The sequence below is a fragment of the Aspergillus piperis genome (assembly GCF_003184755.1).
Source record: "Aspergillus piperis CBS 112811 unplaced genomic scaffold BO85scaffold_26, whole genome shotgun sequence".
NCBI lineage: Eukaryota > Fungi > Ascomycota > Eurotiomycetes > Eurotiales > Aspergillaceae > Aspergillus > Aspergillus piperis.
In genome coordinates, this window is record NW_020291616.1 from 123,131 (window position 1) to 146,795 (window position 23,665).

At 49.4% G+C, this 23,665-nt stretch overlaps 8 protein-coding genes across 8 annotated transcripts; 7 read left to right on the forward strand and 1 right to left on the reverse strand.

The window, feature by feature from the left end:
- Positions 1 to 168: 168 nt before the first annotated feature.
- Positions 169 to 1,365, forward strand: lea1 (U2 snRNP complex subunit LEA1). The gene is made up of 4 exons (XM_025661052.1): positions 169 to 315; positions 406 to 446; positions 523 to 783; positions 863 to 1,365. The coding sequence occupies exons 1-4, from the start codon at positions 237 to 239 to the stop codon at positions 1,241 to 1,243; spliced, it is 762 nt and encodes a 253-aa protein (XP_025510967.1). The 5' UTR covers positions 169 to 236; the 3' UTR covers positions 1,244 to 1,365.
- Positions 1,366 to 2,174: 809 nt separating this feature from the next.
- BO85DRAFT_463304 (uncharacterized protein) lies at positions 2,175 to 2,997 on the forward strand (the record flags this gene model as incomplete). Its single annotated transcript, XM_025661917.1, has 2 exons — positions 2,175 to 2,694; positions 2,753 to 2,997. 2 exons carry the CDS (start codon positions 2,175 to 2,177, stop codon positions 2,995 to 2,997), a joined length of 765 nt encoding a protein of 254 aa, XP_025510968.1.
- Positions 2,998 to 3,011: 14 nt separating this feature from the next.
- BO85DRAFT_505117 (uncharacterized protein) lies at positions 3,012 to 4,530 on the forward strand (the record flags this gene model as incomplete). The annotated part of the gene is made up of 3 exons (XM_025664324.1): positions 3,012 to 3,670; positions 3,725 to 3,974; positions 4,025 to 4,530. Exons 1-3 carry the CDS (start codon positions 3,488 to 3,490, stop codon positions 4,528 to 4,530), a joined length of 939 nt encoding a protein of 312 aa, XP_025510969.1. The 5' UTR covers positions 3,012 to 3,487.
- A 1,834-nt stretch (positions 4,531 to 6,364) lies between these two features.
- Positions 6,365 to 8,155, forward strand: BO85DRAFT_453435 (uncharacterized protein). Its single transcript, XM_025661053.1, has one exon. The coding sequence runs from the start codon at positions 6,806 to 6,808 to the stop codon at positions 7,808 to 7,810; it is 1,005 nt and encodes a 334-aa protein (XP_025510970.1). The 5' UTR covers positions 6,365 to 6,805; the 3' UTR covers positions 7,811 to 8,155.
- Positions 8,156 to 10,020: 1,865 nt separating this feature from the next.
- Positions 10,021 to 11,544, forward strand: BO85DRAFT_492447 (FAD-dependent oxidoreductase; the record flags this gene model as incomplete). The annotated part of the gene is made up of 3 exons (XM_025663776.1): positions 10,021 to 10,328; positions 10,379 to 11,024; positions 11,080 to 11,544. 3 exons carry the CDS (start codon positions 10,021 to 10,023, stop codon positions 11,542 to 11,544), a joined length of 1,419 nt encoding a protein of 472 aa, XP_025510971.1.
- A 455-nt stretch (positions 11,545 to 11,999) lies between these two features.
- On the forward strand, positions 12,000 to 16,021 carry BO85DRAFT_430187 (cation-translocating P-type ATPase). The gene is made up of 10 exons (XM_025658282.1): positions 12,000 to 12,306; positions 12,365 to 12,438; positions 12,497 to 13,036; positions 13,086 to 13,356; positions 13,403 to 13,643; positions 13,698 to 14,092; positions 14,144 to 14,492; positions 14,542 to 15,128; positions 15,192 to 15,509; positions 15,586 to 16,021. The coding sequence occupies exons 1-10, from the start codon at positions 12,098 to 12,100 to the stop codon at positions 15,884 to 15,886; spliced, it is 3,285 nt and encodes a 1,094-aa protein (XP_025510972.1). The 5' UTR covers positions 12,000 to 12,097; the 3' UTR covers positions 15,887 to 16,021.
- Positions 16,022 to 16,344: 323 nt separating this feature from the next.
- On the reverse strand, positions 16,345 to 17,651 carry BO85DRAFT_163932 (DUF3431 domain-containing protein). The gene is made up of 3 exons (XM_025654249.1): positions 17,158 to 17,651; positions 16,518 to 17,087; positions 16,345 to 16,454 (listed from the first exon to the last, which is right to left on the reverse strand). The coding sequence occupies exons 1-3, from the start codon at positions 17,553 to 17,555 to the stop codon at positions 16,397 to 16,399; spliced, it is 1,026 nt and encodes a 341-aa protein (XP_025510973.1). The 5' UTR covers positions 17,556 to 17,651; the 3' UTR covers positions 16,345 to 16,396.
- A 4,160-nt stretch (positions 17,652 to 21,811) lies between these two features.
- BO85DRAFT_163966 (Rab family GTPase) lies at positions 21,812 to 23,073 on the forward strand. Its single transcript, XM_025654250.1, has 2 exons — positions 21,812 to 22,097; positions 22,152 to 23,073. The coding sequence occupies exons 1-2, from the start codon at positions 22,052 to 22,054 to the stop codon at positions 22,985 to 22,987; spliced, it is 882 nt and encodes a 293-aa protein (XP_025510974.1). The 5' UTR covers positions 21,812 to 22,051; the 3' UTR covers positions 22,988 to 23,073.
- Positions 23,074 to 23,665: the final 592 nt, after the last annotated feature.

The following is a 23,665-nucleotide window of genomic DNA, read 5'->3' on the forward strand; positions in this document are numbered from 1 at the left end:
CACGTGAGCCGCTCTCTGTAGCTGAACAGCGGCTCACCGCCCGGGCAAAATCAGCAGCAGCAGTGAAGATAGTCAAGATGCGCGACAGAGCTCCGTCTCAATCTCATCATCCCCGCTACTTCAATTGACCTTTTCCTCGATCCTCTATCTCCTCTACACCAGTCGCTTCCGCGCACCTTTCTTCTTCTTTGTGCATGATACCCCAATAGATCCCGTTCTCGAATCCCCCCGCCACCATGCGATTGACCGTCGAACTCATCCAAAATTCCCTGTCGTACATCAACCCGCTCAAAGACCGCGAGCTAGATCTTCGAGGTGCGTTCCAGCCACCAGTCCTGAAAAGAACAGATACTACACTTTTGAGATGAGCTTGATTGATATCGGTTTTGTGTTTGAGTCGTATAGGGCACAAGATACCCGCTATTGAGAACTTGGGTATTGCCAAGGTAACTCCACCTCATCTCTCTCCTGGAATTATTTGCGGCATTATATGTGTGGTATGGAGATTAACCAAATGTGTAGGACCAAGATGCGATCGACCTAACAGACAACGATATTACCTCACTCGGAAACTTCCCCTTCTTCCCTCGTCTCCGCACCCTCCTTCTCGCGCGTAACCGAGTCAAGCAGATCCAGCCGACGATATCATCCTCGGTGCCGAATCTGAGCGCGCTGGTCTTGACGGCGAATAACATGAACGAGTTGGCGGATTTGGATCCGCTTAGGAATTTGGCTCAGTTGACGCATTTGGTGTTGTTGGAGAATCCTGTTACTAGGAAGGAGGTAAGCTCATCTTCTTCTTATTCCTTCTCTCTACTTCAGTGAGATCAAAGCAAGTCTAATGTTGTTGGTATCGGTATAGCACTACCGCTACTACGTCATCTGGCGCATCCCCAGTGTTCGCTTCCTCGACTACCAGAAAGTGAAAGACGCCGAGCGCGAAAAAGCCACCGAATTCTTCGGCACAGCTGAGGAGCCGTCCGCATTGGCGTCCAAGATCATGGGAATCAAGTCTCGCACGTTCGATGTGCCTTCGGGTGCTGGGGGCGCGGATCGTGGAGCGCCCGCGGATAAGGCGGTGCGGGTGAAGTTGACGGAGAAGGAGAGGAAGAGGGTGGAGAAGATGATTCGCGAGGCGAAGAGTTTGCAGGAGATTTCGCGGTTGGAGAAGGAGTTGAATGAGGGGAGGATACCTGGGGGTGCGTTGGATTATGCTGATAGTGATGAGGAGATGCAGACATAGATAGCTGAGGATGGGTGTTTTCTTACTGCTGGGATTGTTTGTGCATTATTGTGGTATATTTATCTGGTTTAGTGCTGAATGGAGGCACGGTGTTTGGCAATAAAATTATACCTTTTCCTGACGTTTTTTAGATGTACGCCTTCCGATTGATTGCAGAGGTATAGTAGCAAAAGTGAAACTATCGATGTCCGGCCGTAAGATTGTTCTCGATAGACATGAAGTCATACTACTAGTAGGAACTAGGCCCGGTCCAGCAGTAGTGTGGAGGGATTTCAAGTTGTGGAACAAGAATCGCCCTTGTCATCTTCACAATACTAATTCATCACTAGTACTAGAGTCTTCCATCAATTCATATCTCCTTTCCCACTTCTACTACTAACTACACCAGCCCATCATCCTCTTCCAAGCACTACTTACATTGTTACTAGGACTACTTCAAAGTACCAGCACTAATTTCAAATGCTTCATTCCACCACTACGCGTACACATGAGTAAGTACTACTACTGTAGTAGTACTCAATATATATATATACATATACTACCAGCCACCGCCAAGTTCGATTCCATGGATGCATTCTCACATTCCATATACAGCAAATGAGCAGCATTTCCCAAATAAGATATCATAAGAATAATCCACTACTAGACCCAATTACCGAATAATTATTTCATCTCACCCACAACTCAAACACTACTTACCAATTCCCAACGCAACCAACGCAACCAACAGATCAGATAAGATAACAGCACGTGCCTGCCGCTATCAACTTACACACCACTCACCACACAACCTAACGTCATGCAATAGCTCCTCCATCATCTAGCTCCCCTCCCATCCCACTTACCACTCACTCACAAACAACCACCATCCACCCCCAAATTAGTCTCTACTCATTCATCCTAGTACACAATCCCACCCAAAGCATTAAAAATGCCAAAAGCAGCCCCCTACCTCCCCCTCCTAACAACCCACCTAACCTCCTCCCCCACCTCCACCTCCATAACCCTCACCACGCTCTCCCTCCCCCCTCTCTCCGCAACCCCCCTCCCCCGCTCCCGCACCGTCGAATTCCGGGGCTTCTTCCCAACCCTGAATCTCCACCCCACGGCCATCCAATCCCTCAAAGACCAGCACTTAGGTCTAAACCCGGATATCTACGAGTCGGAGATGCTCGCCCTCACGACGGATAAGCGGATGGAGAAGGTCAAGGAATTGGAGAGTTCGGGGGGTGTGGTTGAAGCGGTGTTTTGGTTGAGGGAGGTGGGGAATATGTGGAGGGTGAGGGGAAAGGCATGTATTATTGGTAATCCTCTGGGGGATGGGGATGAGGAAGAGAGGGTGGGGAGGGGGTTCGTTGAGAAGGGGTTGAGGAAGGTTAGGGAGGGGGAAGGGTGGAGTTGGGAGAGGCAGGTTGATATGTATTTTGCGAATCATTCGCCGGGGATGAGAGGTACGTTCTATCTCTTTTCTTATTTGGGTGTATGGGTGCTGATGGGCATTGACTGTAGGGACTTTTAAAAATCCCCCGCCTGGGACACCCAGGAATCAGGATCCCGGACATCCGGAGTTGAAGCTGGGGCAGAAGGTGGAGGATCTCAAGGATAAGGTTGCGAGGGAGAATTTCAGGGTGGTGGTGATTCGGCCGGAGGAGGTCGAGAGGTTGGATGTTAATGATCCTTCGAATCCGATTAGGACGAGGTGGACGGCTGTGAGGGATGGGGAGGAGTGGGAGGAGGTGGATTTGTGGCCTTGATTATTAGATACATTATTTCTCTTATTCTTATTCTTTGCTTGATGCTATTTTTGGTGGGATTGATGAAAGTGATGGATGAGGTTCATTGTAGATTAAATTGAAGGTTATCTTTGTACGCTGTATTAACAATGAGTAGGTTGAAATGTGATAAAGCCTGGTTGTCGTCTTTGAATGTAGCGGTGAGATAAACCGAGGCATTATACTGTTTGTCTTCTTTGTTGCTTGTTGCTTGTCCGAATAAAGCGGCGCGTTTTGTGGACATTTCCGAAGCGTTGTATCCTGAAACACACAATTAGCACAAAGAAGCACCGGCATCAAGACAACCTCGTTGTGTTTCAGGCCGGGATCAATCTATAAATCGGCTATAGCCATCAGACATAATTATCCACTCTGTCCTACCGTTATAAATCATAGCTAAATCGACTCCCTTCCTGTGTCAACATCCTCCGTGGTGTAACCCAAGAACAAACAACCCTCAAACCCCAACAGAATGTCTTCGTCCACTGAAGGTGGTAGACTCATCTGTCCCGAGTGTCGAGGCTTCTGCGACGTCTCAGACACCTGTCCCACGTGTACTGCCGCTGAATCAGTCATACTCAAAGCGGAAATATCCGACTCGCAGGACGACACTGCTTTGAAGATGGCTCCGTCTGCTGAACATTCCCCCCAGCAGGTGGGTTACCCCGTTGTTAGATTTTGTGGAGCAGCGCTAACGATCGTTTGTTAGGCTAATTCCGAAGCTTCATCTGCCACAGCCAAGGCTGCTTCAGCTCCTCCGTCCCCTTCTGCCCCCCAACCACCCCCCGCGCAGCCTGCCCCTACTACCCCGCCAAAGAAAGCTTCAAAGCCCACCAAGAAGACCAAGAAGATGGAATCTTCCAGCGATTCGAATAACAGCCCGAAGGAGAAGTTGACGCCGGCATGTGCTCCTTGCAAGAAAGCAAAGAGACGGTGCGTCCATCGCAGCGTTATTCCAGGTGGGTGTCATTAATATTCCGTATGACTTATTGTTGCTAAATTCGCATAGATGCGGAAGGACAGGGAGCTTCCCAGCCCTCCAAGAAGCGCAAGCAGACTGCTGAGCCGGGGGCCAACCCTAAGAGGGCCAAGAAGAATGATGGCGATGTCAGCGGCAACGAAACGGGATCTGAAGAGGGTCAGCGCATCAAGCTCAAGTTTAAGAATCATCAAGCTCAATTTAACACCGAAACAGGTGAATCGACACCGAAGAAACGAGGCAGGCCATCCAAGACATTGCCAGGCAATGCTGAAGCCGGGGCTCTACCTAGTATAGAAGAGGAAGACGAGGAAGAAGAGGTCCCACAGAAGCAAGCCAAGGATAAGAATTATGGCCTTCCAAAGGATAGCCTCGTTGCGGCGTCAAGAGTGACGGCTTTCAAACACTTGGACCGGCAGCTACAAGACAAGATAGCAGACTGCGAGGATAAATGGAAGGCGGCCAAGGACACCGTCGATGAAATCCGGTATATACTGAATAAATGGATAGCGCTTTGGGAACAAGGAGGGGCATGATGGCCGAGAAGGATCTTTCTTTTCTGCATTCGTTTCAACCGGACCCGTCATGTGTTCCCTGTTCTTTATGGAGTTAACAAGGGGCTTCTTGTTTATTGCTGGCCTTATTTGCTTTTGGCATTAGGGAGGCAGCTAGTGTCTGGCGTCATGGGTCGGTTTGGACTGGCAGAGCCTAGCCCGAGGGTTTATTCGGATTAAACAAGCTAGAGATGGGTAAAAACACCTCATGGTCTTAGTACGGGGTATGTTAGTGGAATAATAATGAAATGCATCAACTGATTGCCTGACTTGCCACTGGCGGCGGCCGAGTGGTGTGCAGCGGGACAAACTTGCTGCACTGCTCCAAAGTACCGTAGGGCGGGGGAAACCTCGCAATGCAATCAGCAGACCGGAATGACATGGTAGCCGAGTATCCTGTACACCGAAACCCAGGAATCATGGACGAACAAGTCATCATGCCCAGAATCGTTCTCCAGGATTATCTGGATCACAGCATAACATGCCCGAACAAAGCCAACCATGTTTGATGGCTTCTGTCATCCCACGGCTCCGTGCGGGACGATCGGCGGTCCCGCAGCCCAATCCTATAAGGTGAGCAAGACATGATGGGAGAAATCCTGGGCGGGTCGCGACCTTGCAGTGGTCGGGGCAGCTGTCAGTCAAGGGCAGAATATCCTGGTCATTTCCGAGAGCTCTGACTCGTCTTGAGATCCCTGTCTGGCCGTGGGCACAGGCCGTTACGTGTCATGACTTTCTTGGGTAAAGTCGCCGTTAGCGAGTCTTAGGATGACCTTCGGTTTTGTCCGGAGATTTCACGTTCATTTCTTGCAGCTGCGACATTGGACAATGGCTTGATGCAGACCCATGTCGATGGGATGGGATGGTTGAATTGGAGTGATTGATGGAGGTAGTGGAAGGGGAGGTTCTTTGTGACGGGTGGTTTTTGTGTCGGCACGTGTTCTGCCCCAATTTTGACTAACATTACTTACAGTTATTGTGGATGAAACTGCCACTGGACGTGTTTGAAATATATGGGGAGAAAAGCTTCCAGAATGCCATACACGGGGACCTCATTTCTGGAAGGCCTTGCTGGTGTCGGTCGGGTTTCATCTGTGACGGGAGCTCGTTTAGAGACAGTACTAGTTTCCTCCGAACTCAGCCTGACACTACTGCAGTGCTGCTCGTTCTTCCTGCTCCTCACTGACAATCACCTTATGATGCTTATTATGATCTGGGTTTCCCCTCACGATGGTAAAGATACAGAGGATGAAAACACTCACCGCTGGTCTGGTGGTCTCTTAGCAAGGACTTAGTAAACCAGTTGGGGGAGGGTTTGCAACAAATATGTACTTTTAGTGTAGTCGCACAACACTCTTGGTTGTCTCGTAAGACAACCAGCCTGGAACCAATCCGGGGCCCCCGAACCATGACAAAGGAGAGGGAAGAGGGAGTGGAACCGGCCATGGGATTGCCCGAGTGGCCGGCACTGGCAGGGGGACCCCTGTCAATGGAAGCATATCGAGGAATCTTAATCATAATACCGAACATTGCTTACTACTTTGGCTCTAGTCCATACAACAGACTGGTATGCATACTGGTAATCTGGTATCCCCTGGTCATCGTCATGTGAAAGGGCGGGCTGAAATATTACGGTAATGCATCCTGCTGCATGGCTCAGACCCACGCTTCGGGCTTCACTTTCGGGGACGTCACTCTCCCTCGCAGTAATAGTAATAGTAATAGTATTCTTCCTCTTCTTCTTCGGTCCTGTCAGCTCCTTCACATCCAACTCACTTCTCCTTCCATTGCTTCTCTCTTCTGCCCTCCTTTCTTCCCCCCCCCCCCCCCCCTTCTTTTCACCTCCTGATCGTGGTTCAATCCCGTAGTGCCAGTCACCTCTGCCCTTTCATCGTTCATTCTACCTTCTTCTACCCCGGTATCTTATTTTCCTCCTCCCGCCCACTAGTTCGACACCGCTCTCGTGCGCAGTCCCCGATCCATGGAACAGTTGTAGGTTCCTGAATCCCTGCACCTTTGTCCTCACCACCACCGCCCATCGGCTGTTCACGACTCCACGACGAAACGATTTCGCTACTTTTCCATCACACAATCCGCCTTAACATCAATTTTTTATTACATTTCCCTTGCTCGCGATCGAGACGGCTGAACTTCTAAAGTGGGCTTAGTGGAACCACTAATCCACACACTTGAATTTCTTCCCGGAAGTACAAATCCGGCCTACAAAGCACATGTTCCTCTCCCAATGAATCACATTATGCCCGCTCAAATGGACGCCCTGGGGGCCTTCACCCACCTTACGGAAAACATTCCCTCTTGGATCGATCGACTTGCAGAGTTATCTGCCCACACCGCCGCGAAACACGCAGAATACGCCGAGGCCTACAGAAGACATGTTACGGTGAGACCGCGCCGTCGCAAGAACAGCTCGGTCTGCTCCATTCGAACCGAGGACCTGCGCTCGTCGGAGCCCGAAACGGAAACCCGCCCTCAATCTTCTGCTGCGGAAACACATACCACCGTCACGACGCCTAATACCTCCCAAAACCAAGCGAATGTGAACCCTCGTAAACGGGGTGCTGAAGATGCGCCCTCCATGGACGCCAGGGACAGGAACCCGCTTGTTAGTACGCGCAACAACCTCATTATTCACTATGACGGCCACACACAACACGTTTTGGAAGAAATGGTGCGCCACATTGGGACAGCTCGCAACAACATCCGGAAAGGCAGAATGTCGCAACTGCCATTGCCAGGGTACCGCAGCAAGATGCTGGGCAGAAGCGCAAGGATGAATAGCCTGGCTCCTTCACTTTCACCCTTCGAGTCCGGCGAAGACGATGTGCTATCTAGCATCCGCAAAGCCCGCAACCGGGGTCCTCCGGTGCCTCGCGCCCAGGACATGCCCAAAGAGTCTGCATTTGATATGGCGGAGAAGCAGCTGGAACTGGTACACGGAGTGTGTGAGACGGCTGCATACCAGTTTCTCCGATCTGGAGACTGCTCGACGGAATTGACCAATGTAGAAGGCAAATTTAAAAGCCTTTTAGACCTGGCTACCAATGAAGTCCGCCGTCTGAAGGCAGAACAGCCCGAGGAACCAACAGTCGAGGACGAGACGGAGGCATCCGCAGCCACGACCATTGAGGTTGACAGGCAATCTCTGACGAAGATGGATACCATTGAGGTGGATGATGATGCGCAGTCGGCGGAATCAATTGACTTGACGGCTTTCCGCGCTAATCGTCTTCGCCGGAGATGAGCCATGGCGACTGACGTACAGCATAGCGGGCGCACTCCTTTAGCGTGACTGGATTGTATTCCCTTGAATTTTCATTCTACATAAGCGACGATACCACCGGGATACTCCTTTGTTTTGTTTCCATCCCCGTCTCTTCCTGAAGTTGCATTTCTTTTCTTTTTTTTTAAGCCATTTATCATTGGTCATATCTCATCTACAAGCGTGACTGTCATTAAAGCGCGTGGAGTTGGTTGGGGCATTTGTTTTATCTGGACTTTGATTCCTTTCATCCCTTCCTTGCTTGTTCAAAACACATCTTTTTGTTTGCATAGTTGTCAATGGGTACATAAGTTGTTCGATCACAAATCATCCACACGATATGAACTGACGCATAATTATGTGATGCCAATGGCATCCAGCCTGTGTAACCGGGTTGCCTTGTTCCTCACGGGCTTCTAGCCTAGATACAATTAGTGGTTGCCCAGTCTAGTTCAGTTAGTGGGAATCGTCACGGGAGCGACAGTACCATACCGGGCTCCATCTCTCGGGCTCCACTCTCATACAGACGGAGAGGGCGGATATCTGACATTCCTTCCCCGTCGCTGCGATCCTTGATTGGCCCATCGCTCCCTTTAGCGATGTTGTTGAACCCCATCCAGCCATTTGAACCTGGAGCTGATCCAGTCCCGGCCCCGCCGCGATGGACCAGATTCCAGTGCGAATCCGGGAGGGATTGACAGCCGCGACCGGGTCGGAGCAATTTAGTTTGTCTTTCTTCTCTTTTCCAACCCAACCTCCAATGGGTCCTCCTCGTCTCGCTGCCTTGTTGATGGTGTGTGTGTGGATGTGAATTTTGTTCGCGGGGTTGTGAAAGTGATTAAGGTGTGGGTATGGTAAGTATGGATCCCCGTCCCGTCCGTCCCAGACAACTCTACACCCCCTCCCTCCTTAATCTACTTTTTCTGCAGTGTTTATTTATTCATGGGGTATATTTCGCTGAAGACTGCTTAATCTATCTATCTAATAGTTATGAACGAGTACATACCCAAGATGCATTATGTTTACATTTACTCATTTTTTAAATGATAAGCACAACTGTATACAGTATGCATGCATGCAAATCAGCAAAACTACTTACTTTACAGAGGTGAGTGATTTTATCTACACCGAAATGCACCCACGGCATAGCCGAGGCACCGGTCTCTCTCTCTCTACCGGCTGCAACTTGCCCTCAACAATCAACATATTACATATTAGACGAGTCTATTACGGAGTACCACTACTACTGCTACGACGTATCTGTATTCACTAAATAATGTTTCCGTAAGCCCGGTCACTCACTCACACATATTAAACCCTCCAAGCATTAGGCTTACCCCCACCCCACCAGCTAACTAACTAAAACTCACTTACCCGAGCCACCCACCACCCACACTGTTATCTACAGGGGTGTTGTGGACTCGTTTGACATGGATGTTTAACGTTAACCTCCAGCCCGTATGACCACTAATAACTATAATTAGTGAGCTAACTTTAACTGAGTCAGGATTTATATAACTCGTTGGTGCTTTCTTAATGGTCGGCTAATTACGCGCGATGTGTCAGCTTCGTGTTATGCGAACTATGCCCTGGGTTTGGACTTGGTTGTAAGGTTGAAGCTACTTGGGGGGGTTGTCTACCGTTGGTTTGGTGTTCGGACGATAATGTTGTGGCATCAACTTCTCGTTGTCGGATAAGTGGAGTTGCCTCTAAAAACCATACGTCCTGAAGAGACTACTGGATTATCTGTAGGTTCGGCGAGAATTGCGATCAGACATGATGATATGTTAAAAGGTCAGGGACCATGGCTCTGTTGGTTTATATATCCTGTGAGGAGCCATACTGACCATAGCATGTGCAGATGTCTGTTCTGAGCTTACCTCCTTCATCTCTGCTTCTACCCGAGTAGCACAAGCGGTCAGATGTGGCCACGACCTGACCGTTTACCGGTCGTACCTGCCATTCCGTGGCCTGTGACCAGAGTGAATGTCCCAGTCGATGATATGCCAGAAGAGCTCCTTATATGGAACATTGGGGCTCCTGATCCCCAAGTCCAAGGATATTACTATGTCCACCTGATTACACTTATCACTAATATGCTCGATTACTATTATTATTACCATTCATTCTTCGTCATGACCCTTTAGGTTCTGACAAAAATCCTAGACCATGCCCTCCCCAGTGTCGTGGCAATGTCCAAACCCAACAGTCAACGGCCGTTCCACGTTATCATTGTGGGTGCCTCGATCGCCGGCCTGACTCTCGCCCATTGTTTGTCCAACACCGGTATCGACTTCACCATTCTCGAAGCGAGATCCGATACATACCCGGATGGTGCTGGGCTTGCCATCCTTCCGAATGGCGCCCGGATTCTTGATCAGTTGGGACTGTATCAAGACGTGCTGGACCAAGGTCAATGCATGGTATCGCACAGCACTTGGCTTGAGACCGGACACTTGCTGCGACGAGTTGATGCGGGACGAATTCGATCTTTCGGACGGTATGCGGCGATTATAATTTTGAAAGAGATTGTGGACTGACTTCGGGTAGATTTGATTATCCTGTCCTCGTTATCGCCCGACGGGCACTCCTAGGCATTTTGTATACTCGCCTCCAGAGCAGTCGGCTATTCTTCAATCGGCGGGTCGTCCGCATAGTGTCATCTTCAGATAATGTTACGGTGCACAGTGCAGATGGAATGCGTGTCTCAGGGGATCTGGTGGTTGGTGCGGACGGTGTTCATAGCACCGTGCGTGAGCAGATGTGGCATCATATCCGTGATATCTATGAGGCCGTTGCCAGCTCTCGCTGGTTTTCGGAGATTCCCTTGACCGATTCTTTCGCTGGTGTGTTCGGTATCGCTCAGTCAATTTCCGGCCTGAAGAAAGGAGACGTCCATCGGACTTATGGACATGGCTGGTTAACGGTGATTATGGTGGGAGCGGACTCCAGAGTCTGCTGGTTCATGTCGATTGCGCGCACAATGATGCCAGTGTTGATCCCCCGCCATACTGCCGACCGCGCATATGTATCCAGGATCGTCGAACCGTTTCTGAAGAAGCATGTCACCAGCGATGTCACGTTTGGCGAAGTCTTCAACCGCTCTGATTCATGCGTTGTGGCGTCACTGGAAGAGGGATTCCAAAACAGATGGTCCTGGGGCCGGTTTGTAGGGATAGGGGATGCGGTACACAAGGTAACCCGCACGCCTTGAAATGCGTCTGGTTAGGGTAGTTGACAATGATGTATAGATGGCACCGAATATAGCAGAAGGTGCCAATTGCGCCATTGAATCCGCCGCATCGCTTGCGAATCATCTAGTTTTCTTCGCCCGTGGGTCCACTCCTTTGTATACGGAAGACCGACTCACACCAATGTTGAAGGCTTGGGAAGATTCACGTAAGCGCAGAACCAGGGGTCTTTTTCTCATCTCGCAGTGCGCGGTTCGCATAGAAGCGGCAACCAGCTGGGTGCTCAAGCTAAATCAAGTGTTTCTTTCACACTTTCATGGAACGGGAATTGGCCTGCTCACTTCGATCACCTCGCGTACGGCACGAGTGGACTATCTTCCTTTACCACTGCCGCAACAGAGCAGTAGGTCGCAAGTTCTAGGGAAGAAAGAACACGAAAGTGGGTGGAACTGGAAAGTGATAGTGCTACCCCTAGCAGCAGCCACCAGCTTGATGTTCCATGTTTTGCATGCCCTGGTGTTGTAGACAATAAATCAGCTTTCTCGGCCAAGGGTGGTCGGTTTCTAAGAATGACAGGATTTTATTATTCGCGGATCAGTTTTTCCCTCAGAACCAAATTAAATGATCTAACAGGCAGCTACATTGTGTAGGCTGGAGTTACCAGAAGCGACCAGAGTGAGGGACTTTATGGCTGGTGGAGGGGTGAGGGCTAGTGCTAACAGTAGTCCGCCGTCTTTGACACGCTTGAGGGATTTACCCAAGCCACTGATCTCAACCGCACTCCATCCTCCGGTCCAAATTTCCCCAACCACTGGTTCTGGTAAAACCCGCAGGTGTCATCGGCCTGGGGTTTCTATCGATCTGTCATGAGGCAAAGCTCGCATGGCGTCCGCACAGACCTTGCGCGTGGTTGACAGTCCGAGCCTCCACTTCTAACTATAAAAGCTGGCGGGCACAGTGGGAGTTCAAATTGCCGCACACCAAAATTTCTTGCGTTCCATTCTGTTTCATTCTACTTCGCTCGCGTGGTGTCGTCTTCCCCTGATCCAGCTGAACTGAGCTCCTCTACTTCATCAAGATGGACGCGAAGTCAGGCGTGTCACTCAATGCCGAAGCGACTCGTCTCCGCTGGCAAGAAGGCGACGAAGAGAAAGGCGTAGCAGCCAGAAGAGACCCTTTGCAGCTTTCGCGAACAACATCAGTGGCATCCAACAGCTCTGCTCGCAGTCGCGCACGAAGAGCGACCGTTGATCCCTCCCTTTCGTTGCCAATTCATTATCGTACAGTGTCAGTGCTGCACTCGGTATTGATAAACGTTCATTGAGCTCTGACATCATTTGGATAGTTCATTTGATATCGATGAGGCGAGAGACCGTGAACGAGCGGAAGCTGCAAAGACTAAAAGCAATGTCGCGACTGGTACTACCTCCACTCAGTTGTTGATACCTTCGGGGCCTTGTTGACAATAGCTTTCTAGATCTGTCGAATCTCGACTGGCACATGGTTTCGCCCGAGGAAATACAGAAACGATGGCGTGTCGACATCTCTCAAGGCCTATCGCACGATCAGGTTCAGCAACGGGTTCGTGAGTTTGGAAAGAACGCTCTGTCTCCGTTACCACACCAATGGTTCTGGCAGATCTTTGGCTATTTCTTCAAGGGCTTCGGGGGCATTCTACTGATCGGCTGTATACTCGTGTTCATCTCTTGGAAGCCCTTGGGACAGCCTCCCGCTCCGGCAAACCTTGCCTTGGCCATTGTCCTGCTGGCTGTGTTCTTCATTCAGGCAGGTTTCAACGCGTGGCAAGACTGGTCTTCTTCTAGGGTCATGGCCTCAATCACTGCCATGCTACCCGAGAGCTGTCTTGTTCTCCGTGACAGCTCTCTGGTGGTAGTCTCTGCTCCGGATATTGTCCCTGGAGATGTGGTGCATCTCAAAGCGGGAAACAAGCTACCTGCAGACGTGCGCTTAGTTGAGGTCTCCAATGACGTGTGCTTTGATCGATCTATTTTGACTGGTACGCTACTCCCTGAGGTGCTGGCAGCAGGAGCTAATGGATTACTTAGGCGAGTCGCTGCCAGTCAACGGGACTGTCGATTCCACGGATGACAATTACCTTGAAACCCACTGCATTGGTCTTCAGGGAACGCATTGTGTCACTGGGAGTGCAGTCGGTGTCGTTGTCTCTACTGGAGACTCGACGGTCTTTGGTCGGATTGCTAAATTGACAAGCGAGCCCAAGAAAGGACTGACTACCCTCGAGAAGGAAGTCTTGCGCTTTGTATTGTTGATCGTTCTCATCATGCTCACGATGATTATCATCGTTATCATTGTTTGGTAGGCGGTTTCTGATAGTTCTATTCGTATTTGCTAACCTCTACAGGGCTACATGGCTCCGAGTCGACCATCCCGGCTGGATTAACGTTCCAACACTCATCGTCGACTGTGTCAGTGTTGCAATTGCTTTTATTCCTGAAGGGTTGCCAATTGCGTTGACTGCGAACTTGACCATTACAGCCAATCTCATGAGCAAGAACAAAATCCTGTGCAAGTCTTTGAAAACAGTCGAGACATTGGGTGCAGTTTCGGTGATCTGTTCCGACAAGACTGGAACTTTAACAAAGGTAAGTCCTATGCCATCAGTCACTAGCCCTTCCTAACACATTGCCTGGCTACAGAACAAGATGTCTGTCACCGATTGTGCTCTTTCAATGTCTCGTTTCAGCACAGAACTAGCGAGAGACGAAATGGTGATTAAGGGAAGGAAAACTGGACTGCATCAGCTTCGTGGTATTGCCGGCCTCTGCAATGCAGCAGAGTTCGATGCCTCGTCTATGAGCCAGCCCCTTCATGAGAGGGAAATCCACGGTGATGCAACTGACCAGGCCGTCTTGAGGTTCTCCGAAGGCCTTGGGTCTGTTGCAGAGTTGCGGCGCACTTGGCGGAAGACATACGAACTGGCATTCAACAGCAAGAATAAGTTTATGATCAGGACTTTCAGTCTCGTCGAGTCCGCAGGATTGAGTCTTGGAATGTCCGCAGCTGAATCAGCTCAGTTCAAGCGGAACGATACGTCAGTCCACCCCTTCTCTAGTGATTGCCCATGCTGATCATTTACCTGCAGTCTCCTTACTATAAAGGGCGCACCCGACATTCTGATTGAGCGATGCACACAGATCGTAGACACAGATGGAAGCGTGCTGCCTCTGGACGGAAGAATACTGGCTCACATCAAATATGTCAAGGATCAGTGGTCCAGCGAAGGCAAACGCGTGATCCTGCTTGCACGTAAAGTCCTTCCAGCTTCAGATATCATGCCTCTTCCTTCGTCCAGAGAATTCGAATCCGAGGTCATGAATCATGCAAAAACGGGCTTGGTTCTTGTCGGCCTGGTGGGCATCGTTGATCCCCCGAGAGAGGAGATTCCAGACGTGGTCAGAACATTGAGGCGCGCGGGAGTCCGCATCTTCATGGTAAGATATTCCATTTGGAAGCTGAACTCTCTACTAACCACGCACATAGGTGACTGGCGATTATGGGCTCACTGCTCTCGCCATCGCCCGACAATGCGGTATCGTCACCACTCACGGACCAGTTGACACTGCCTCATCCTTGAAGCGGCTCCCCGACTACGATGAGAAGCCACCTAGTACCCCATCTACCACCGCCATCACACTTAGCGGGGCTGAACTCATGAGCTTGAACGACCACCAATGGGAACAGCTATGTCAGTACCAAGAGATAGTCTTCTGGCGCACCACTCCAGAGCAAAAACTGCGTATCGTCCGTGAATTCCGCGCTCGGGATGAAATCGTCGGCATGACCGGCGATGGAGTCAACGATGCACCATCCCTCAAAGCAGCAGACATCGGAATAGCTCTGGGAAGCGGCTCCGACATAGCCATCGAAGCATCAGACATGGTATTGATGGAATCCTTCTCAGCCATCGTCGAAGCGGTGCAATACGGCCGCGTAGTGTTCGACAACCTAAAGAAGACCATCGTCTATCTACTCCCAGCCGGTTCCTTCTCCGAATTCTGGCCCGTATTCACCAGCGTTGTATTCGGTCTTCCTCAAGTCCTCTCTTCTTTCCTAATGATTATCATCTGGTAAGCACCGCAGCCACACAACCCCATCCCCCCCACACCTACTCACATACAACTCCTACACAGTTGCTTCACCGACTGCGCCGCCGCAACCGTCCTGGCCTACGAAGCCCCCGAAGCCGACGTCCTCCTCCGCCCACCCCGCAAGCCAAAACAAAACCGCCTCGTGAACTGGAAACTAATCTTCCACGCCTACGGCATCCTCGGCATGATCGAAACCATCGCCTCCTTCGCCATGGCCTACTGGTACCTCGAGCGCAACGGGATCCCCTTCTCCGCCCTCTGGTTCAAATTCGGCGCTACCCCAAACAACATCGACCCCGACTGGCTCAATGCCCGACTCAACGAAGCAAGCTCCGTCTACTTCATCAATCTCGTAGTCATGTACGCATACCCTTCCCTTCCCACCCACACCCCCATAACTACCCACTGACCAAAAAAAAAAAAAAATGGTAAACAGGCAATGGTTCAACCTCATGGCCGTCCGAACAAGACGTCTCTCCATCTTCTCGCACCCCCCCGCCTTCAACAAACAGACCCAGAATCTGCTTCTCTTCCCAGCGATATTATTCGCTTTGGCCATGGCCGTCTTCTGGTTGTATATCCCGCCGTTGCAGCGGGTGCTGGATACGAGTAGTGTCCCCGCGGAACATTATTTCCTGCCCGCTGCTTTTGGCCTCGGGATCCTTATCCTGGATGAATTGCGGAAGGCCGGGGTGAGGAGGTGGCCTGGTGGGGTGTTGGATCGGTTGGCTTGGTAGATGATAAGATAGACTAGACTAGGGGTAGATTTATTTTATTTGCTTTGTTTTTGTGGGGGATGTTGTTTATACTGCAGATGTAGTTATGGATTTGTGGATTATGTAGTAGTAATCTGATACTACCTCTTTTCTTTTCTTCTTCCTTCTACATGGTCTATTATGAGTTCTGCATAATGCATGCAGAATATAGAATATAGAATATACCCTACGATCCAGACACAATAACACTCAAAAGATAATTCCACATAATGTATATTGTTCAACGAGTCAACAACTTTTTCTACCAAGAAATTCCCAATCATGTACAAGCTAAACACCTCGAGACCAAAAAAGAAAAAAGAAAAAGCATAACATCCAAAGTTACGCACGTGAGTCGTCAGATCCGGAGCCAAAAACATGGAAATTGAAATAGGAAAAAAGATTACAATGTAGAAAGGAACATAATAGAAGAAAAAAAGGCCCGCAAAGCCATGAGAAACAAGAGGGGTATTCTTTACAGTTAGACGGAAATCACCAGAAATAAGGATTGCCGTAGACGTCTTGGTAGCATTGATAGGCGTCGGGGCAGCTATGTTTCTTGTTAGTATTATGCTTTCTCCAGTAGTCTTGGAGTAAAAGGGAGGGGACGTACTAGACCGGATCCTTCCCAAAAATAATATGCCATGTATACTCCATCACATGCGCACTCAGATCATCCGACAAGCCCGTATTCAACACCCAGTCGTAGAACCATGTGTAGTGCTCCAACGGCCGCTTGAGGACCTGTTCCCTCGACACAGCGAATTGCGAGCAGCACGCTACTCCAACCACTTCCGGTACGTCGGTGTTGTTGAACAGTTCCGCCCACGCCTGCGCGTACACACGCTCCGCCGTCTTTCCGAATTGCGGGGGGTCTCGGAAGGGACGAATCTCATCGGGACAGCCGGGCGTCTGCTGGCACCGGAGGTTGACGTAGCCGTTTCGTTGGACGAAGTCGGTTTGTAAGGCTCGGATGGAATCCACGTTGCTGTAGGCCATGGTGTCGGTGTGCCAGGCTCCGGGCCAGCCGTCTTTGTGGCTGTGGATGAAGACGATCGTGCTGGGGAGGTCGTCGTAGTGGTCCACGATGTATTGTAGGTAGGCGAGGGATTCGCGACCCTTGTTCTTAGGGGTGTGTCGAGATGCGGTTACGTCGTCGACGGTGTATATGACGTTGCGCCATCTGGAGATTCGTTATGGTTAGAGATTTGGTTTTAATTTAAAAGAGGGTGGAGGTTCAGGAGAATACGTACTCGGCCAGATCATTGCTCACCCAGCTGGTGTCCTCGGTGGATAATTTTGCCATGACGATAACGCGATCATTCGGGACGATAATGGGAGTGGTTTCGTAGAGCGGCCGAGAGACGGCCGAATCGTCGGAGGACCCTTTGGGTTTGCCATTGCTGTTGCTCTTGTCGTTGCCGGTAAGAATGGGTTTCGAGTTCTTCGGAGTCGACACCCCGTCGTTGCCACTGTTCACATTGTTGCTGCTGCTGCTGCTGCCATCCGCTGCAGATTCGGCGGAGAAGGAGCTGAAACTCCAGCCGGACTGAACGCGCGCATCATCCTGAACGAGATCGAGGTGGCGTTTGATGAGGATGATGGCGAGGATGATAAGTGCAGCCGCACCAATCCGGTAGGATAGTCTCATTTCATAACGCGCCTGCGAAAAGCCCAGGCTGAGACTACCGAATGGGATTGGAAGGGAGGAAAGGAAGGAAGGGAGAGAGGGAGAAGGAGGAGAAAAGCGAAAGCGAAAGAGAGAGAGCGAGAGAAGGAGAAACAGGCAACGTGGGAAGAAAGATCCGACGAAGGGGTTTAGTGTTTAGGTTGGTTTGGTGAAATTAACCAGACGACGACGGGATTGTTACCAGGTACGGGGTTATGGGAAGTACAGGAAAGAACAGCCGAACGATGGAAAATTGAAATGCAAATAATTTCATAAACTCTGAATTAACGGGCAGCGAGCGACTTTGCTGACTCTGACGGACGCCCGCCCGCTGGAGGCTTATCTCCCTGGGGGGGGCGCTTGGCGCCGATTGGTGGGTTTCCGGGCGGGATCATCAGGGATTCTTACCATTTACTTGAATTACGGTTGATATTTTACTTACATACGGTATGTGAACGGGACTTGTTACTTACATGGTAGCCTAAATAGCAGGCAGTTAGACTAGTACTTCTTCCTACTCGGGGATATGAACTGCGAGATTACTATGGAGTCGGGTAAAACAATAATCCCAAAAGTGTTTCAGACCTGTCGGTATAAATAGTCTCGGTCATCATTCTAGACTCGGGCGCGAAGGATCAAGCTTTGTCGAGGATGGAGTAGTGTCTAAATAGTTATTGTTCTCGCCCTCGTCCTATTTTAAACCATAGTATGAAGGAAGCAGATAAAAGCATCAGCCTCTTGCTAGTTTCAGATGTTTACTTAAAGTAGGAGGACAATACAGTCCCTGATTCAGATGGACCCCTCGCATGGATTTTCCATTATCTTCGCTAAAGGTTTCGCTTGAATTTTTTCCTTTTCTTTTCTCTCCTCTCCCCATCCACTGCCGATCCCTCCCCAGCAGAAAAATAATCCGTCGGGCTCCGTGCGACAATCACATTATCGCCAGGGTCCAGAGGATACTAACCAACTCTCCATGCATTAGACCGGTCGCAAAGACAGCAAAGTTTCTCCGTGAAGAATACTACCATAACCCCCGCCTCCAATGAGGATCATCTCCTGTCGCAACCAGTGAAATTCATCCTGGTCCGGCAACTTGCGCTGTCAGAAACATAGTGACAGTGGCAGGCAAGTCCGATCCCATCCCGTCTCTAATCGGGTTACGATCCACAGCCACCGAGTCTATCTCAAACGTCCCACCACTCGGGCCAGTCCTACTGGCCAGCTGGCTTCTCCCGGCTGAACCCTGAATATCCACCCGTCAGCAGGGCTGTGTTGCTGCCGTTTTTCGCGGTTTTTACCCTGTAATTTACACTGTGATTACCAGGGAGAGCGGTGCAAAGCAGTGTTGAAACCGACCTTCTCACTAAACAAAGTAAGAGTATGACTGACATCATGGTAGATGTCTATATTACCCTACAACCAAAAGACATCTGAATCAAAGATCAATGTCTGACCTCATAACAAAACAATGAGAGGGGTTTTGTTGTCGTTGTCGTTGCCGACAATATTGCCATAGAGGGCAAGGATCTGAATATGCCAAGCAACCAAGCATCGACCAGCTGCAGGGTCAATTCATTGACGAGCAATCAATTACCCCACCGTCTTTGGTTTTCTTTTCTTTTACCATATGCAATTGCTCATGACTGAGGGATGATGAATATCGTATTGGGCTGTTCTGATTGCGCCTCAGGCATTTACAACTCAGAGGACAACCCCAGATTCGAAAACCACCCTTTCCGCCCGAAGGATTGCATGCAAAATGATCTATCACTTACGGCGTAGTAGCGAAGAGCTTAACCTAGAAGCTTACTGAGGTACGTAACTCAGTAGCTGTCTCAGCACATAAGCGTATCAATCAATCAATCAATCAGATTCAAGTTCACCCCCACATGATCCCTGCCAATCTGTCTATTCGTCCATGCATCAGTGGACGGAATTATGTCTGCAGAATTGTCCATTTATATCTACCGTGGCCTATAACATGGTAAAATATTAAACTGTGCTAGTATACGAGCGTCTATACGAGCGTCTATCTACACACTAGCAGGATAAGACATCCCTCTCAGGTTTGTGTAGTATCAACGCAGTAGCCGATGTCGAAATCCTGTGAAATCAGTTCGCATTATTGACAATCATCCCCCGGAGCTATTTTCAATCAGGCTGGGGTACTGGCGTAATATTTATGGTCGATGATACATACTATTGTCGCGTGGTGACACTGCTTATCGTGCGATGATCTACCCCAAGCATGTGCATGTGATGATATTGAGTATGACAGCATCCATGCTTCTGAATTATGTGTATTTAGCTTTGGAGCTCATTCGGTTGTTTTAATTGATTGCATTTTTATATCGAACAGAAGAGATTAACAAGTAGTTGATAGTAGTAGCGTGAACTGAACATGATGTTTTAGTTGTATGGAATTCAACAAGAGCACATTATGATTCTGGCTGGGCAACATGATAACTTAATGTATTGTGAGGGATATATTTTCCGCATTGCAGCGGCATCATTGGCTCCGTCTCAACATGAGGAGCAACTGGATTATTTCTACTATCGGTCTCTTACGATTAGTACTAAATACTCACTACGCATCCAATCCAACATAAATCAACTAAGAAAAGCAATCGGATTTTTCTTCTGGAGAATCTGTCTTGGTGCTAGTATCCCTGGGTTGTTAACAATGCATGCGGGGATCAGTCCTATATAAGCCTCGGTCGTTTCCATTATTCCTGGCCTCAAATAGAATTACAAAAAACCGATACTACCCAATTGATGATCGGCTCAATGGATATATTGCCAGAATCAAATGTGCGATCGTATGCATCAGTCGGGTCAATTGAGCTTAATTGCCATTTGGCTTTGTTTTGCGAGAGGTGGGTCATAGCTCAGCGAGGTATTGAGGTTGCCTAACATAGTAGAGATTTAACGAGCCAAAAGCGATTCGGAACATACATACTTGAATAGTGCTATCTATGTTCGGAGTTAAGAATGGAATTGTTTTACATTACATAGATACAGTAAGTGCTCTATGAAGTAGTGGTTTCCCGATCAGGCAATATTAGTATCAAAGCACACCTTATGGCACCACTCTTCTTTCGTCACAACACAACAATATACTACGGAGCTGAATACTAGCTGAGGAAAGATGGCTCATTGATTTATAATAACAGAAATTATGGTTGTTATGTAAATACATGTTCAGATCGGAAGATGCTTTACCCCATCTAATGTATTACTCCGAGTGCTGGCGACCAGGACTCGTAAGCGCAATTCCCATACTTTATCTTTATGTCGCTTTTCTATCTTACCTGGCAAGTGAATTGATCTCAAAGCAAAGGACTTCATATGCTTATGATATTATTCGCTATTTCATTGCCCCGCCCGATGTTTCCATCCAGACTGATGTTAGCAGTGCATGTAAGAAGTATCCAGCATGCGACAGACAAATCGACCAAGTTCAGTTGCTGCCATTCAATCTATTCAATCAAATGCAATCCATATGAAGCGGAATCATCGTATGGGGTCCATCTGGGTATTGCGAGTTGCAAGGTGCCGCCCGTCAGCGGAGGTCCAAGTGCACGGTCGCTGATTACTTAGGCAGGACGAACTAATTAAGTAGATACTGAAGCCACCATTGTGCACTATCAATGCTTTAGGGACGGTGGTACCATCCAGTGGCCTGTGCCCTGAACAGACCCAGACTCTTGGGACTTGCGGCTGAAAGGAGAATATATTGTGTCGGTGGACAGCAAGACCTGCTTCAACCCAACCTGTCATAACCCAGGTAATGCATGGCTGACATCCTGACAGCCGGGGTTGCCGTGAGAGAGCACAAACACGAGATACAAAGTACTACTAAGTGCTATAAGATTTTCAGCCTGTTGATAGAGTCTGTGGCTGAAACAATGGGGCTAGGCCAGGAAGCACGTAAGGGGCAAAGAAGGATCATGCTGAATGATTCAGCTGGGGCTGAATCATTCTTCATCGGTGACTGATTTGATTCCTCCTTCATCCTCTTCCATCCCCTCTACCCTGTCCTCGTTCTCCTCACTAACCCTCAGAGACATTCACTCGACAAACAAATAAGACGAACACCTGATCGGGTGGAGGTTCGTAAGTGATCGGCTGATCCGCGCACTGCCCTGTCATGCCGGCTTGAATCCATCGCTTTGGCTGGATGGCTGTGGTTAACTTGTTTCTTCCTTGAGCCTCGTTCCCGCGTCCTCCCTTTTCTTGTTTTCGCTCTTTCAACGCTGCCCTTCTCTCTCTCTCCCTTTTTTCCCTTCCTTCCCTCTTGTCTTTCTCCCCACGTCCCCAACCATCTCCTCGTCTTTGTTCCAAACTTTTCTTTCTCTTTTTTCACCAAGTCCCGTTCACAACGCCTCCTGAAGTCCTCATCCGTCCGAGCGATAATTTATCCGCTGGAACATGCAAATCCAGCTCTCCGGGTACCCCACCTTAGCCTCTACCCCGCCATGAGCTCTTCTCTCGAGGCTAAAATTGTTGTCCTCGGCGCCCAAGGTCAGATTCTCCCTCCTCTCCTCTTCCAGACTCCACCCGACTAACACCGTCCAGGCGTCGGCAAAACCTCGCTTGTCGATCGCTATGTCAAGAATGACTTCAACCCCTCCGCTACAGCCTCGACTGTGGGCGCCTCCTTTGTGACCAAACGCGTTCTCGACAGCGCCTCCGATACCATCGTTCGACTCCAGATCTGGGACACAGCCGGCCAGGAACGTTTCCGGAGCATCTCTCGCCTCTACTACCGCGGCGCCAATGCCTGCCTTCTCTGTTACGACATCACCGACGAGCAAAGCTTCCAAGAAATGACCGGCTGGCTCGCGGAATTGAAGAAGAACCTCGTCGAAGACGACCCCATTGTGATTCACGTCGTCGGAACAAAGACCGATATTGTTACCCTTGATCCCTCTCGGCGGAAAGTCCCCTTCGAACGCACAATCGCCTACGTCGCCGAGCAGCTCTACCCAACACAAGCATCCACACCGCCCGCGACGGCCGGCTTGGGCGGGCACTCATCGAGCACCCTTGCAGGCGTTGATAGCAAGCGCAGTAGTGCGTTCTGGGGCCAGGATATCGGGTGGGATTGTTGCCATGAGATTAGCGCCAAGGATGGTGAGGGTATCGAGGAGGTATTTCGTGTCATAACTCGGAAGCTGGTCGAGCAGCGCAATAAGCGAGAAGCGGGAACAAGTTCATCGCAGCGATCGTCGACAGTCTTTGATGGAACGACGTCATGTCTGACCCCTGGAAACATCGATGGAAATGGGAGCTTTCGCCTGGGGTACGGGGACAAACGCCGCAGCTGGTTGGGATTTCCGCCCAGTAGTGTAGGGGATGAACTGGAAGATATTGTGGAGGGTCCTAAGCGCAAAGGAGGACAGTGTTGCTGAGCTACTATCTTCTGCTGGTTCTGATGATGTGATGACGATGAATGTTTTCGGTTTCTTATTTGTTCTGCATTTGACTTCCATGATGATGACTGATTTACTGCATTATGAAGCTTGGCGGCGTTGTTTGCTTGCATTGTGCGTTTTCTGACGCTATTTCTTTCATGCTTGGCATTTATGCTGGGCATTTGCATGGGTTGTGTGCATGTGATTTGTATGGTTGCAGCGTGTTGAGCATCGCTTGGTTGTTCTTTGGTTGTTTTTTGATGATAAAAGGTGCAGGCACCCTCCGTTTGGATTTGAAATTTGGCTGGCGAGGCATAGTAGATGGCATGATGGTTGATACTTAACATGGATGAGATTTTGCAATTATGTGATTTATCTTATAACATTTGGGTGAGTAGTGTACAATGAAGAATTTCGAGAATAAGTTCTTTAGGGAAGAACATGATGCTGTATTCATGCAGCCAACATCTAGTAATACCCAATATCCTCAGCAATTTTCTACTATTGGCTCAGGTTGCCTGTGACTATAATCATAATTTTACTATCAAAGGGTTATACAGTTTGACCTTCAGTGTGCGCCACCGTTGTACAATCTTGTCCAGCTTGAAATTTCTCTTTGCATATTGATATATCGAGGTCCAGATACGCGCAATTTAGACTGATATCCTGAATGCC